The sequence below is a fragment of the Syngnathus scovelli genome, chromosome 3, assembly GCF_024217435.2.
Source record: "Syngnathus scovelli strain Florida chromosome 3, RoL_Ssco_1.2, whole genome shotgun sequence".
Classification (NCBI taxonomy): Eukaryota; Metazoa; Chordata; class Actinopteri; order Syngnathiformes; family Syngnathidae; genus Syngnathus; species Syngnathus scovelli.
In genome coordinates this window covers 18575519-18592819 of record NC_090849.1, presented here as the reverse complement: position 1 = coordinate 18592819, position 17301 = coordinate 18575519, and the positions used below count along the sequence as shown (strand labels likewise).

Genomic DNA, 17301 nt, shown 5'->3' with positions numbered 1-17301 from the left:
ACACCAAAAGCCTTCGTAAGACACCGTTGTTTTTAAGTACATATCTCATAAAGCAGATCAGTACTGTTGATAGCTTGTGTGATAAGCATCTCCTCCCCTTTGCTTCCATCCTATCTCAAGTCTGCAGTAATTACCAAGCCGGGCTGTCACTCCGCAAGTCCCTATCTATTTACTGGAGAAGGTCCTGCTCATTGGTTGCACCCGTCACAGTGCTGTTGACAGGGTCAACGAGGAGTTCCCTCCAATATGGGTCATGTTGCAAATGGCAAGCGAGGAGGAGAATGCAAATATCAACTCGGTGGAGGCTAGAAGTATTATTTGGGAAGACTCACATGCATCCAAGTTTGTATGAAGTCGCTCGCTGACTTGTTTCTATCAATAGTTGTGATCACAAAGCTGAGATGCTAATAGACTCTATGTGCATGGGCACATATCAATCATTAGATTAATCTTTCCACTTGCAATTCTTCCGATTTTTCTCTCGTGGACCGCAAACGACATTTTCCACTCGGTGCAGAACATTCAGTTCAGTCCTGTCACGAAAAGATAATAAAAAGAGAGAGAGGCAGGTGTCTGCTTGGGGTTATTAGGCCAGGTAAACATAACAGGCTTGTGTAACTCTGGCTTTTAATTCATTGACCTTTACCTTTTACAGCCTAATGCATTCTAATAGGCCAGTGGATCCCCGTATGAAATCCCCCCCCCCTCTCACCACCACCACCCAAACACACACACACAAGGTTGTCAAGGAGATCAGGGCATCACGGTACACTTACAAGAACCAAAAAAAAAATAATAATCTAACGTGATTTCCAATTCTTAATGTACAGATGCTATTAGAACATCTTGTCAAGCTTCTTCCTGAACACACACATTATGTTCTTCTCTGTTTTTGTTTTCACCAGCACCCTTCCTGATTAACTGTGTGAGTGAGCCCTGCCTTGTTTCCGGAGGTTGCGCACACCATGCAAAAAAATGACCTGTCTGTGGATGACACCCAGCGGGACAGCGTGAGTAAAACACAGCTCAACTACTTTTTATGCCGCTCATTATAATACTCATTTTTCATTTATTTACCTAATAAAACAATAGATTTTTTAATAACGCTAATGTACAAGGACATGGTACATACATGTACAAAATTAATCATTGTTATTGCCTTATAATTAGATTAAATTACTTTATGGGGGAGCATTTTCAATTAACTGTAGACAGGTAGAGCTTTATATTGGTTTCAGGGTGTGTCTACACTGTATGTGATTTTTAACTGATATTAAACAATGTTACCAGGGTATTATAATGTCCAATATGTCAAGTGAAAGCGGCGTTTGGAACATAAAAGAGGTATTAAAAAGTAATGAATCAGACTAACATGAACCAAGGGCAGACTTAATAGTAAGATGGCTGCTTTAGCACATGAAAAAGGATATTAAAGAATAATGGATCAGTGTGACATGAACCAAGGGCAGATTTGGCGGCCGATAAATGGCAGCGCATAAATAACATTGTGGAGCAATCACTAATTGCAGAATCTCCACATGACTTGGGACTTTTTAGTATCGGCCGAGAACTTGTTTACAACCCAAACCAATTCCTAGTGGTTCAAGATAATGTCTTTGTGTGAACAATAACATCTATCAATTGCAGTTACAATCGTTTTTTTTTTCCTCACGGGAAAAAGGAGGCATTTATTTGTCTTGGGTGTATTTGGCGAATAATTGGACAGATGTTCCATTTGTACAATCTTATCTCCCAACAACATAACATTTGTAAAGGGATATTTTTTTGAATATATATTTATCAGTTAGCTAACAGTTGCAAGTAATTGAGAATAATCAATATGAAAATTTAACCTAATTATTGAAATGTCACAACTTTCACAGTGCACAAATAAAGCATTAAATAATAGCTAATTACTCCAGACTACAAAGAACACCTGATTAACAGCTACATTTAGTAAATGTTAATTTTAATAATAATCATTTTAAATTTTTTTTTTTTTAAACAAAATATTTTTTGCCCATGTCATGTGTAGAGAAAAAAAATCCCGTAGCCATCCGTTTTTAACCAAGATTTTACACGACATCTGTTTATTGTGGCGATGTCGTTCGGTGCCCCCCCTGCAGAAAACCAGCCCAGAAACACAATGTTTCCATCACAGATGATGTCAGAGCTGAGCGCGAGTTATCTGTCATTCACCGCAGGCTGTCTGGATTTAATAGACGTTTCTTAGAAGTCCTGATAAGTGGCGACAGGTTGGAGCAGCCATGTTTAACTGGAGCTGTAGCTCGCATTGACCCGCCGCAGATGGTCCTGGCCTTTTCCTTTCAGGCATGAACAAGAAATTTGATTTTTCTCGATAGCCGTCGATCCCCGGATAGAAGTCTCCCAAATGGGCTGACACGAGAGACCAAATGCATCGGGTACACAGATGGCACTTTTCTCTCGGCGGGAAGTACAGTAAAGGCCAAAAGCGTAATAAGATGTTAAATATAAATGGAAGATTTAAGCAATTCCCATCGATGTTGTGTGTTCTTCACATGATGGGGAAAGTATGAGTCACGGCAAAAAGATGAGATTGAAATGTCAAAACGACCATTACAGCCGGGTTACGATGATCCACTCGGTTTGGAAAGCGAGGAGGGCGGTGGGGGGTTGTCACCACTGAGACGCTCAAGCTTCTGCCTTCTTCTTTCCATGATGAGCAGCATTGTTTGTGCCAAACATCCCTTTTGGAGTCAAGTTTAACCTTGGATGAATTGGTCCATAACACATTTTCTCAGGTGCTTGGTAGATTTCTTTAGGGTCACCTTTGCAGTGGAGTGATTGCCGTTAGCTTTTGTCTTGCTGTTTACCTCCAATACTAAACGACTGAATTGTCCTGCTATAAAGTGGATAAATCCCATGGAGATATTTATTAATATGGATTTATAAAACATGCTTTCATTGGTTAACTTCATAGAATACGTACACAGATTTTTTTTGTCACCAACGGAAAACATCTGAAGTGGGTTTTAGTATTTTCTGGAGTTTGGCTTCGCCTCAGAGACAAGCAAGTAAAACTGCAGACAGCTTCTTTACATCAAAAGGAGTTCAGACACTTGATTAGAAGACCTCTTAAGATGGAGATTTTCTAGGCACGTCCAATTGATAGGCGCCCTGGAGGTGGTCCCAAAACACGAGCTAGGGTCGATACAGTACCTCCACTGGCCTGCCATTGACCTGACGTACCCACTTTTGAAGAAGAGTTCTGTCAACGGTTACAAAGTTCTCCACATTGTGTCAAAACACTGAACAAAGTACAGAGGCTACTCAAGTTAATGCAGGAAGAATAGGCAGGCCAAGCTGGAATTTATGCTGAAGTTCAAAAAGGAGCCTCGATAACTCAAGTCAAAGTTTTGCTAACTGATAAGACAAAGGTGAATCTTTGACAGAACGGCTAAAAAAAAACCAATCCGCTCATAATTCCTCAAAAATACAAGCTCATCTGTCAAGCAGTGAAGGATTAAGGGGCTTTTTTGAAAACAGGCTTTCTTATCATCATTGCTAGATAACACATAAATTCTGAACTCTACAGAAACGTTTTGTCTGCCATGGTTTTTTGATCAAAATTGCGATTCCAGACACCTGAAAACTGTTTTAAATCACAGTATGTCTTTTTAAAGCAACCCACTGACTGTGACTAAATGATATTAGCCAGATGGCTTGATTAGAGCTAAACAAGAAGCTTATGTGAAAGATATTTGGCAAGGTTAATAAGAAGATCTCTTCAAAAGCCAAGCTTGCGGGTAAAGGTGGGGAAAAGAAAGAGGCGGGGACATCAAGAGGACAGGTAATTAAAGACGTCAAAGACAAGTCGGGACGCAAACACGGCGCCCAGTCGTGAGCCCCGCAGAGGTAGCACGGGGACGCAGGACCGCACTTGATGAATGCGTTCCTGGCTCATGACGCTCTTGGGGGTGGCCCGTGCAATCAGGCGCGGCTATTGATGAATAGTCATGACTCACCTTATCAGCATCGCCATGGCAACACAGATGCATCTGTAACTCCTGCGAAGGCACCGAGAGAGTGGGCCGAATGCACCTTGAGCGGGCTCGGAGCCAAGTGACCATATATGATGGATAAATGAGTCCCTGTATGGATACAGAAATAAATGAGGATTTGTTAAGGCAAATGAAAATGCAATTAAAAAATAACACATGGAGTGTACATGCAAGTGATGGCTGGGAAGCAGATGGAAGGAGAAGTGGGTGACAAGATATTAAATGAGCAGAGCTGGGCAGCATCGGTGCAGGACGACATCATAAGAGAGATGGAAGAGTAACAGCTGCCGGAAACAAACAGTCATGATATGGAACAATGGAGGAGTGAAAAGTGATTCATTACAGCGTCTCTACAGGACACATCTCGTTGTACTGAGTAACAACAACAGTGTGAAGAGTCCTTGTGAGTAGAAATGACCTTAAGGAGCCCAGTCAGTATATTTATTTTGTTCGCTTTGAGCCCAAAATAAGGTATGCTGAGGACTTATGTCGAAAAAAAACATGCATTTTTTTTTTTTTTTCAGAAAACTGCGAGTATTATTTTTGAAGTAATACTTTGAGCTCTAGTTGCTCAATCAATCAGTGCAGGACATTTCTTCTAATGCTTATGCCTCAGCTTGAAATTTATTCCATAAATTGACTATTAATTTTTAAACAACATGGAAAATTGGGAATGTTATCAAGTGTATTTTTACGAGCTACTACTGATTCAAGTAGATGCAGTGTAGGAATGTATAATTATTATTATTTATTTATTTATTTATTTATTTATTTATTTATTTATTTATTTTTGGGCCATAGCTATAATGGCACTCAATATGCCTATGTCATAATTAACACATCAGGTCCGTGTCCTTATTGAAACTCCCAAGAAGAGGAAGTGACGCTGGATGAGACCACCAGCCACGAGCCGGTCAAAAGGCGGAGCCCCATAAACCCGTTACCTTAAAAGCCAGCTGGTGGCTAGCAGCAGCAGCATTAATAATTGTTGTCAAGAAAAAAGTTCTTTGTTCCCCTAAGGCCCTCTTCCAAATTGTTATTTGTTATGGGACAATCCTTCTTTGAAAGTTCAGAACTTCTATTCCCATGCCATGTTTTATGAATCCCAATATTGCTGCCTTAGGCCATTTGTGGAGGTTTCCGTGGCAGTAGCTCAACTCCCCGTAGCTGAAGTCATGTTCATTAGACTGCAATTGCTCCAAGACATTTCAACAGTTCCTTCAACACAATCGACAAAATCTCAATGATTATAGTGCCGATTACAGCCATGTCATGAGAACATCCATCTAGACCAGGCGTGTCAACCTCATTTTTGTCGCGGGCCGCATTGCGTTTCCTTCGGAGGGCCGTTATGACTGTCAACGCCTTATATTATAGGCTACACAACAAACCGATGAAGAACTAGCGTCGAAATCAGAGCTTAGTAAAAACTGTTGAATAAAAATTTCTAGCAATATCCATCGTTTTTAAAGGTGCAGACAATTTGCAATTTTAATATCGACACAAGTCGATGCACAGTTTGTCTTCGCGGGCCACATAAAATAATGTAACGGGCCGTATCTAGCCCCTGGGCCTTGAGTTCGACACCTAGACCGTCATCTTTATGTTCTCATGATATGGAACAATGGAGTGAAAATAGGAGGATGTTATTTGAGGAAATACGGCAATTCACCAAAACATTTTGCCCCGAGTAGAAGTAACAGAGCTATCAGGGTCCTCGCTATCAATGATTGGCCAGGACTATTGATTTGGTTTTGAGCCACTGCTTATCTACCTGCTTTATTTATTCATAGAGGTGGAGAGCAATCCACTGCTTATTTGAAACAATTAAATAAATTACTAGCCAGCTTCATTTATATGTGTCCTTTGCCTTAAGCCTGCCAAAACTCATTTGTTTTAGCTATCTGTTCCCGAAAATACTTGTGTCTGTCTGTTTGTCTGCTCGCTCGGCCTGATGTTGGAGAGGTAAGCGAGCCCGCTATTTATTTATTTCTTTATTGTTTAAGCCCGGTCTAAAAAAAAACATCAGCAGCCGCACAAACGTTCTCATTTCACAGCCTGTTGAACGCATTTAAAGTGTGATTAATCTCGCAGGTGTTTGGCAGCACACTCAGCGAGAATGTAGGCCCGATGTATGAAGAGTGATGTGCGAACTCTTCTCAGGAAGGTCGTTATGGAGATTTCACGGTGGGATGACGCCACCTTCCCGTCGATGTCAAAGTTTAGTCGCTTTCAAGTCATGGCTGACACAGTGAATTTCCTTCCCATTACAAAGCAAATATAAAATCAATGCCTTTCGGTGCGAAGATGGAATAAACTGCAAGTGGGATGTTTTTTCTTTCGTTCTATTCTTTGACATTGACTTTTGGTACAAAATTACAGAAACTGTGCTGCATTCGTTACCCTACCTTGCCCCCACCATCTCAGGAAAAAAGCTCCAGCTCACCTTTCACCCTGAACTAGATAAGCTGCGGGAAATGGATGGGCAACTTGCAAAATGGGTTTCCATGTGCCACTCTTGCTTCCACTTTGAGCGAATTATTCGCCATTTCTTTGTATTCCTTCCACTATGCGTTGTCGAGGTGTTTGTTCTACATCATCAACCGGGCTAATCCTCCAAATCCATGTGAGTCCCTGAAAAAAGTTTAAGTACCAAATTAATGACATACGAATAATGGCCCAAGAAACAGGTGCAAGCGTTCCATTACGGTTGCATAATGCATGAAAACATCACGAACATTTAGGTGCACGTGTAAGCATGTGCTAATTGTTGTCGGAAAACGCTAGCCTGAAACGCACATATTTTCGATCACGTAAACATCATAAATAATCAGATCAACTTCAATACTGCACTTGTTTTCAACATACGGTAAGAATTCCCGGTTTAATTAACGTCTCAGTCGACTATTATCTGTGTGCGAGCAATGCAATATATGAACTTTTTTTCCCCTGATTTTTAAAAAGTCATTTATTACCCTAAGTGGGAAAAGAGAGGCGTTTATTTCTCCTAAGTGGGGGAGATGGATGCATTCCTCTGCGGATGACTAATAATGGCACAGCCTCTGTTGGCAAAATGGCATCTAATTGTCGACAAAATAAACAGTAATAAAATCAAATTGGACGACTGACTTTTAGAGAAGAATTTCAAACACTGCCACTAATCACCTTCCCCACCTTACAATGTGTTGCGAAAAATGTGACCTCTAAACGCAGATAGATGAGTTAATTTTTACTCCCTCCGGGATTCTGAGCCAGGTGTGACAGCAGATCAAGCTGTTGGGAAAAAAATAAATAAAAATACACACATGGCTGTAAATTCCAGGGTGCAGCAGATAAACCTCTCCTATTACTCTAGTGATAAGCCCATATGTGCGTGTGTGTGTGTGTGTGTGAGTGTGAGTGTGCGTGTGCGCGTAGGAAGCACAAGTACTCACAGTCTGTCTCGAAGTCAAAGCATACTAAGAGAAAAATACTCCAGTAAAAGCATACCAATTCAACTCCATCAGAAAAAATAGGTAAAAAAAACCTCCTGGTAACAATTTAAAAAAAATACATCATAGCTTCATATTTTTTTTATTTGCTGCAAATTATTCTGGTGGGCCACAACATCAGGCTCCTCTGAATCTGCAGCTTGAAAAAAAACAATATTTTGACAAAGTCGTAAGTTCTTCAAATTTAGGAAATAAAAATATGCTTTTAAAATCTACCGTATGAAATGTGTATGTGGTTATTTTCCGCCACCGTGTATTGAAAATGACCAAATCACGAGGAACATTCATATCGCTCTTTACGAGAATCATCAGCCTTCACCTCTTCACCCAGCTACCAATAAACTGTAGACAAAAGCTCACTTGCAAGTGTGTTTCAAGAACATTGTTCCGCAAGCGAGACTGCTGGCAGAAAAATGGAAACGTTAAAGAGCTTTTTTTTTTTCCTCCGTTGTAAGCTTGTGATTGAGAACTTCTCCAATCGTAATCTTTCTTCTTCATCTCCTCCGCCCTTCCCCTTTTTAACTTCTTTCCCTCGCCTCACCTCTGCTCAACAGTCATTACAGATTCACTCTCCGATAGAGTTGATTGCGGAAGTCATAGCGTGGAGATGGATGATGGCACTGCTGATGAAAAGTTGCGCTTTTTTGGGGGATACTATTCGCGGGATACCTTGTGGCTCCCTGGTGATGATGGCGAACTCTCATATTTATTGCTGCGCCTTCGGGGAGCTTGCAGCCTGAAACCTAAAGAGGAAATCAGGCCTTACTAAATTCAAGAAAGATTGCAACACTTGGGGCAGATGGTGCTGATGGGATAAACAGCAAAGCACAATGTTCAAGATGCGCATAATGTTGCAGCGGATTACATAACGCACTAAATTCAATAGGAGTGAAACCTTGCAATGTGCAAATTTTGATATCCAATGTTACTATAATAATATAATTATCTAATAATTCTATGCAGCTTCACATGTGCTTATGTGCATTGTAACACAACACGCATTTCCCTATTTATCTTACTCTTGAATTTTTTGTGCCATGTATAAACTGTTCAAAATGTCATCTACTTTGCAGAGTGTATTTTCTCAATAATTAAACCTAGAGAGTTTTCAGGTATTGTCAAAATTAGAGATAATTAAACTACAAAATGTTCTTTTTATGCTCATTTGTGGGTTCAATGTTTTGATATTTTTTCATAACAGTGCCTGTTTTTAGAAGAAGCATTTGTCCCGCCCGCACATGCCACAATCGGAAACAATTGTCCCACCATGCTAAGTACACCATAATCGTGTGCAAAAGTAGAAACCCCACACAGACCACATTTGCACTGAGCACTCAGGACAACAGAAATAATGAGAAAAAAAAAAAACTGAAGAAATGACTTCGTCTTTGCTAACGAAGCCATCTAATTGATCTGAATTAATTCGTAAATTATGTATGAAACAAAATGTATCTGGAAAACCATTAATTGCTCCCATGATACTGCTGATTGGAATTGGGAAATTGTGCCAGATGTTGAATAGGGAACTGAGAGAAAAATCTATAGCGTGCGCCGCATTGATATAAAATCTTTGTCATTTCGATTCTGCACCACAGCTTCAAATCAAGTATATATTGTGAATGCGTATTTTTAAGGCCCATGCAATCAAAAAGTAAAAACCAGATTTCTTTTGGAGTTTCTGTTCAGCTTCCCAGAGTTGTGCAAAGAGGGAACAGGAGCTTGCTTGCATTGATTTATTTTGCTCTCCCGCAGCCGCCAAAACCCCAAACACGGGTCCTGCGAAACCAGCAAATGATTCTGGACTTGTTTTTGAGGCGGGAGGCAGGCTTTAACTGTCAAGGCTGCAGGCGTGAGATGTTGCTACACCTTCAGCGTCAAATAAGGGCCCCCAAGCAATAGCTTCTTTTACATTATATTCTTTGTATTTCTTCCTCACTAAATCAATAATCCACAATAATTTATTAATGTTAACATGGGCTTTTCGTGAATGTATCCGCTGACTCGACTTTCTCTGACCACTGTGTTTTTTAATATCACCGGTTTTATCCAATGAACTATCACGGGTCGCCATCTCACCTCTGAAGTGGCTCCAAAATTTCTCATTGCTTGTAACAATTTTTTTTTCCTGTTTTACTTGCTCCCCCCGGTTCTATTGTTGACAAATTTAACTGCGGGCTTCAGTCAAGGCCGGGATCTGCTTGCATCAACAAAAACGTAATAAGATATTAACAAGAACAAGTCCCCTGTGGAAAACGGAAGCGGCCGAGAGAAGGTGCCACAATTGTGAGCAGTCGAACCGAAGCTCTCATCTCAAAAATTAACTCCACACGTGTGTCATGCTATATCTTTTTGTCATTTTATTTTTTTGTGTGAGTGCGATTGAATTTTTGTGTGGTCTTGAAGTTGAACTGGATACTCAAATACTTCTGCCACCTCCTAACATCAGCAGCATCGAGCACTGGGGACGCTAACACTGCTGAGCACAGCTCATTTAAAACAACAGAGGCATAACGTGATTACTGCCATTAATCTCAAAAAATAAATAAATAAAAGAAGCCTCCGTTTTTTCCCCAGCTACATATGAAATCATATTTTTTAAAGAGTCAAGTTGTTAACTCAAAGGCAGAAGATGGTAAGTGGAGTAGCAAGTTTGACCTTCCACATTTCAAATAAGATGATTTCAACGCCGACTGAATGGCACATCAAATCCAGAAGAGTCACTGTCGGCTCATTAACCTTAAACTGATCCCACTTATCATAAAGTGTCTCTTCAGACATTTGGTGGCGAAAGGTTTGCATGAGCAAAAACAGCAAACTTGATTCCATGTCGGCAAACAGATGTGTGGAATCTCACCGACACTACAAACTAGCCTCAACAAGGGTTGCACATTTTATTTTGTAAATCGGGGAACGTTGTGGGAGGAGTCTATACAAATTGATTACCAATAGTCTCTTAGCGCTCGTGTGCTAATTTGCGCTTGTTATTTCAGATCTCAATAAATCAGCCACTGAAGCCTTGCACAAGCGAGTCAGACCCAAAGACTGCAAAGGTTAAACTCATACAAACAATATGATTGCAGCATCTCGTCACATTACGGTGTTAATGGTTATTCGTTTACCTCATTGGACGATGAGATTAATCATTTTACCTTGGATCTGCTTAAATAGTGAGGTTAATCAAATCTGCCCCTTTGTACCCCACAACGACAAGTCGCAGTCTGTGGCGCTGAGTGTAATGCACCTAATTATGTGGAAATGGCAGCTCAATGGCTTCTACAATGACGATTGACACTTTGATGGATGCACGCGGGCATGCGAGTTAGTGCTCGGTGAGGCGTTACCTGGACCGATAAAGATGTACAGTGTGTTGATGTTCACGCTACAGAGCTCCACACTAATCCGCAGACTCATTTGATTACGCCGGACCAGGCCATGCATGCAGTCAATGAAAATCCGGAACCTTTACTAATCCTGTGATGAGCCTACCAGTGCTTTTCTTAGCTTTTTAATATGCAACTTCTGTATGGTTTGTTTACGTAATCTTCAAATCACTGCCTGCAGTGTTGTCAAATTGACGGTTGCTGTTCAATTTATGTTGTTGAGCTGTCGGTATAGAGCGCGTTTCAAACTGTTGTTGGCTTTCAAAACTAATTACGGAGACTGCATTTGAGTTTTTACTGATCTGTGAATGCTAATGTTAAAAACAGTCCTATAAACGAAGTTGGAACTAGCAAGTTTTGAATTCAGCCTCATTTCACTCCCGACTTTCGTCCATGACCAAAGCCACGATGTTTGCTTCGGCTGCTATGTTGTCAGAATACCTTGTTTATGTTGAAAAGTTGTAAACACCAGCGTCAAATAATCCATTCATGATTGATGGTCAATGCTTTCTGCAACAAAATACCCTGTAGGTTTTTTGATAATAATTAAAGGTAAAATGAAGTACATGAGATGGGGTCGGAGATGGATGATAATCTACATCTCACTGCAACCCTTGACAGGATGTTCAGTATACAAAACGGATGGACTGATGCTGTGCACGTGGATGATGTGGCGCAATGAGATGCGGAGGTCCGCTGGCAGGGGGTTACCCCCCTGTCAATTTAATGTTGTTGTTAAGACACATTGGGGGCTCAAGGATTGCACTTTCCTGACAGAAATTCACCAGGTCGACACATAACTGCTCCAGATACGCCAATCATTCCTTCTACCGCCTGTCAACTGAAGTCTCAACCCGCCCCTGATTCCAACGCGAGCCAGAGGAAAAACCTAATTCATATAATATTTGAGAAGAGGTGTCTGAGTTCTTAGTAATGCCGCTAATTCGGCTTCGACGCTAATCTCTTCAGGCGTTGTTTACAAGCTTGTAGTCTTTGCTTCAGTGACAATTAAAGCGGTACTTCCTCAAGGAACACAAATTAGCGTTTTAAGCAAATGCTATTCTGTCAGTCTCAAGCATAACGGGGTGGATTGTTTTAATTTTCTGTGGCTTCTTAGTGAAACAGATTGCCATCTCACAATATTTGTATAATTGCTTAGTCAAATATTCTCGCTCCAACAGAAGAGTGATTTGCGGTACTTACTGGACCCTGTAGAAGATAAGGTATGAAACAGCAAATAAACTGTCAGGCTAATCCAACCTTGACCTTTTTGTAGTAAAGCAGGTTGTTTAAATGGTCTATCTCAATCCGTGGTTTTTAATGTGTCTATTTTTAGTGAGGGGGGCGGCGCTGCTTGTATAAATGGTGTGGAACTATCACCTGGAAAAGAGCCGCACGGGATATCCGTGCTGACGTCTGAGCCTCACTTCACGGGGCAAGTTTTCTTATTCATGCACAACAAATGACAACTCTGGGCGGTTTGCTGCAAGATAAATGGGCACCATATCTCCCTCAATTTATTGTGCTGTTCCAGCCTCTGCATTTGTACCTGTGTATTCAAGTGTGCCCTGAATCAAGGATACTCCTGCGAGCGCTCAATAGGCAAATAACTGATTACCTTTCTACCTTCCCTAAGGACACTTCACCAAAGGAAACCCAAACAAAACAAACAATAGAAGACATTAAATTCCTCTTGTCCATTTCCAGCCATCTGAGCCTTGGGTTTATTGTGTTCAATAAGGATTGGAAGAAAGAAAGCAACTCATTCTGGAGTTCAGTCCATCACAGCCTGAAAGAAATGAGTCATTTGTTTTGACTATAATGGAGAGAGTCTCCGAGTTGCTCAGCATCGCGGCAGCTTTTACGGTATGGCGATCATTTAAATAATCTGTTCACTTTATGCTGCATCAGTCACTTTAATGTGCTCCTACCGAGTTACCTTCGTGTCTAAGGTGTAACCTCAGAGGAAATCACGCTATCATTTGCAATAAATGCAATCCACCTTGGTGTGACTGAAAGCCACACAAGCGTATGGATATTAAAAATAGCAGCAGAAGCTTTGCATAACTGAGTCATGTTGCGGGTCATGGGTTTTGCTCCTTTAGGGGAGTGAAACATTTGTTTCTCTGGTTGACGTGTTTTTTTTTTTTCTTTTCAGGATGGCTCGGTTAAGACAATTCCATTCATAGAAATGAATTCCAAATGGTGAAGGAAAAATACATTATATTCTGCTGTTCAGATCCACTCCAGCAGAGACTATATAGCCGCCTTGGGCAAAAACAAAGATGGTGGCAGGGTCTGACATTAAGCCTTTATGAGTTGAGCCATTTTGTGGTTTCAATAGTTTTTATTTATTTATATTTTTTTCTTAGTTAGTTCGGATTTGGTGTCTTGACTTGATTTAAACCATTGGCAAAAGAATACTTGCGTACTTTTTTTAATTTGCATGTATAAAACGGAGTTCAATAATTAACATTTGTCTGTTTTCCATGTGGAGAGGAGAGAAGGCTGTTTATTTCAAAAATTTAAATGCAGCCTTGAATCTATAATCTTTTGTCTTTTTGCACAGAACTGTCTCCCTCTGAGCAGAAACTCTTTTTGTCATCTTGAGATGCATTTCTGCAATTCTTTCTCTTACTTAGCTCATTCACCATCCCAGTCACAATGCATAAATGGCATGGATGTCTTAAACAAAACAGCGGTAATCCAACTTTTGTATTAGTATGACATTAAATGAATTTATGACATCATTATCATCAAGTTTGCTCACGGCACGACTTGCTTGATCACCGGTGGAGAAGAGACAGCCTACAGGAATGAGATAGCTCAGCTGGTGTTCTGGTGCAATCAAAATAATCTCTCCTCCAATGCTGTAAAGAAGAAAGAGATGATTATTGACCCAAGGCAAAATGCATCTTGCACCGTTTGCCATCAGTGGGACTCAGGTGGAGATGGTGAAAACTTTGCAACTCCTCGGTAGCCACATGAGCGATGACCTCACAATACATCGGCATCCGCATAATTAGTCAGGAGTGCATTGCGCACCATCAACTTTGATGTTGTGGATTATTTCAAGCCGTTCTGCATATTTCTGTGATGTGCGTTGACAGTTCTCATGAACAAGTGGCGGAAGAAATGACCTCCTAGATTATATTCTGGCACAACTTTGACATGTGCTCGTGCTTGTATGTCAACAAACGTTAAATGTACTTTGATGTGGATAATTTTAAATGGTTCTGGATATTTCTGTGATGCAAGTTGACAGTTATCATTAGCAAGTTGCAGAGGGAACGATTGTTGGATTAATTGTCAATTTGATCTGGCTCATTCTCGCCGTGTGGTCTTTTAGAATTTACCATTTTTTTTGCCCTCACAATGTGGTTACTCCAAAATGTTCTTCCCTGGTTCCTCAGGTGTCTGACGATTCGACGGACTCCCCAGAACTGGGTCCTGTCACCTGCATGGAACCCTTCCTGGTGCGGCGGCTGTCTTGCCGCACGGTGCAACTGCCACCTCTGGCCTTCAGACAGGCCGAGCAGGCGTACTTTGAGCGCAAAGCGGAAGCCGATCCGGTCACCGTTCCTCCCCGACCCAACAGTCTCCCACTTCGTACGCCGCCTCTCATTGCCATCACTTCCGCTGACACGAGCAGGTAGGAGCACATGGAGGCTTTTACATTTATATTTAGCAAGAACCTTTGAGGGTACATTTTGATGCAGAAATGTTGTCAAACTAATGTGATTTAAAAAAATGGTTAAGGTCTTTAATCACTTTAATCCATTTTCAAATGATAATGAGGATTAAGATGTTCATTCGAGTCCCTTCAGACTGAGGTTCTGAATTTATTCTGGCGTATGCTTTGGTCATTCATCCTGCATATGTAATTGCCTCATAACTTGCAATTTTCTTTAAAATGACTAACTGCCAGCTGCTGTGAGTCATCACGCTTAATAGATGAATGTGTCACTTTTCTGAAACATGCCTCCATCCAGCTAATAACAGCCTTTTGCCAAATGGAATGTAAAGCAACACATCTTTTCATATTGGGCAGTGCAGAATAGAACACTGCGGATTTGCTGGCCTTTTCTCATACGACAAAACGTGTCCGTCCATCCATCCATCCACTGACCCCGACAACATTAAAAATAATGACAATGTAAAAATAAATCTCAAGCAATCCTTTACAGAGAGCTTATTAGTCTGTCTCCACTTGAAGAAAACAACCTTGTGATAAAGGTGGGAAAAATGTCACCCACTCCGGATAAGAGACTGTACCGGTGTGTGTTTGCCATATGTGATTCTTGAGAGAAAAACAAATCCTTCTTCCCGCATTCGACAGCCAAAGACGGCGTTTCAATCACGTAGCAAGCTGAAATAGTGGCAGTAGTTCATTCCATGGTCAAATTCATCTGTCAGTGGAAGTCCGTCAAGGAGAAACAAGGGCTCTAGATTGTTGCCCTACCTGGTGTACGGCATAGCGTAAATATGAATGAGGCGTGCATCGACACAAAATCAAATCTTTACGCTCGGGCGCAATTGCTCTGTTTACCAAGATAGATAGTCGAAGGTCTTCTCTGACTCGGATGGTTGATTCTACAGTCGCTACAGACAAGTGCGCATCTGTCATGTTATCAACATACACACGTCTCTCAAAGTTCTGTTCCAAATAAGGAATGAAAAACCTGCCTCATCCTCCTCATGTTGTTTTTGTGCTTGCCAAGAATGCTGCTACCTGCAGTGAGTGGGTAAACAACAAGGACACCGGCGGACGCCTACTAATAAGGCTTGCTATGGGGGCTTTCATTATCGAGACGGGATAATAAAGCCCCGCTAATGGAATTCAAAGGCAAAAAAAAAAAAAAAAAAGTGATCAATAGAAAAAAAAGATGTCGGAAATTACAGTCTACTGTGTGGATTGCATGATCAGGCAACTTTGTAACAGTTGACACAAATGATTTAGTGTTCCTTTATAAGACGCTTTTGTCTGCCTTGCTGACATTTCTTTGGCTTTGTTTACCATGCATCACCAACCCAAAAAGCTCCGACTTGTAGCTTAGACTGAATCATTCTGCCATCAGCCAGCGGGGAAATGACGTAGGATGAAGAGACAGCCCAATGTTGGCTGTGTGTGCTTATTTTTACACTAAAGTGTCAAGTGTGTATGTGTGTGTCTATCATTTTCAATAAATTGGAAAATGATTGGGTGACTCTTTGAGGCTAGTTGAGAACAGAACGGGACGAATTGATTATCTAACACTGCCTTGTTTTCTCCACTTCTCGGAGGTGAAACATCCAATTTTACGACAATTTGCTTGTTTGATACTTGTCATACTAATAACAGGCCTCACCAGGACTCATTTTTTTATTCTAATGAAGTGGTGCAGTAAGGGTTCTGGTGGAAATGAAATTCAGAAAAGTCCCCAGTAAGAAAAGCTACGCTTGGGTTTTTGTCGTGGAATGCTGATGAATGGATCACTGGAGTAAAGATGCATCATTGTTACGCTTAGTTTAATGTCATTATTTTCATTTGGTTTATGTAAGTAACCCTTACATGCTTGCTAAAATGAAGTCCAGTGAGATTTTCTGAGTTCTTGGGTGACATCATAAACAGCTGAACTTTTGTGCAACTTTAGTATCAACCGCAACCAGACTAGAAGATGTTTAGATGTTTCAAATTGGTAGCAACACAGTTTATCACGGTCGCCATCAATGAATAACTTAAAAGGCAACATAGAAGGCAAAAGTCTGGCACGAATGTGTGCGACCACTCCAGTATATGAGCCAAATAAAGACAAAGACAAGTTGCTGAAGATAACAAATGTGTGTATTTTAAATTCAGTCCAGAAGCAAAATTTCCTTTGTGTTTTTATTGATAAATAACTTTAATAATAACAAAATGTTTTGTTATTGGAAATTGCTCGCTTTGCTGAACAACTCTTTTAATACATACTATTTATTAACCTGTTGGGCTAATCCACTGTGGGGGTTAAAAGCCACGTACGCATTTCTAGATCAGCCCTAATCAGTCCAGTTAGTGTGACAGCGCTCAAGTGCTCTCACATATTTGAAATCAAATGCACAAATCCAGAATTTGTAAGTGAGGGAACGGGTTATGGAAAGAATGTTAATACAGGCTATGCATCTTTGCCTTGCTTCAGGCATAATTCATTTATAATTCAATACGCAGTCTGGAGATCTATACAAAGGTACCACGCTTTAATACTCTCAACTTTGACTTTTGGGCATATAAGGCAACGCAAGATGCATTTTAATAATTCGGTGTGTGCGAGTAACACAAAAGATGGAGTCAAGAGTGCTACTGTATGTTTTTATTACTGGTAATCAGTACGGCAAAATTCAAACGCAAGATTGTGGGAGTAGATGCGA

At 40.7% G+C, this 17301-nt stretch overlaps 1 protein-coding gene across 1 annotated transcript in view; it reads left to right on the top strand.

The window, feature by feature from the left end:
• Window positions 1–17301, top strand: part of pde4d (phosphodiesterase 4D, cAMP-specific) — a 119628-nt gene that overhangs the window by 11323 nt on the left and 91004 nt on the right. The window contains exons 3-4 of the mRNA XM_049763932.1: window positions 906–1010; window positions 14328–14566. Coding sequence (XP_049619889.1) covers window positions 966–1010; window positions 14328–14566 — 284 coding nt within the window. The 5' untranslated portion in view covers window positions 906–965. The remainder of the gene's footprint in view (window positions 1–905; window positions 1011–14327; window positions 14567–17301) is intronic.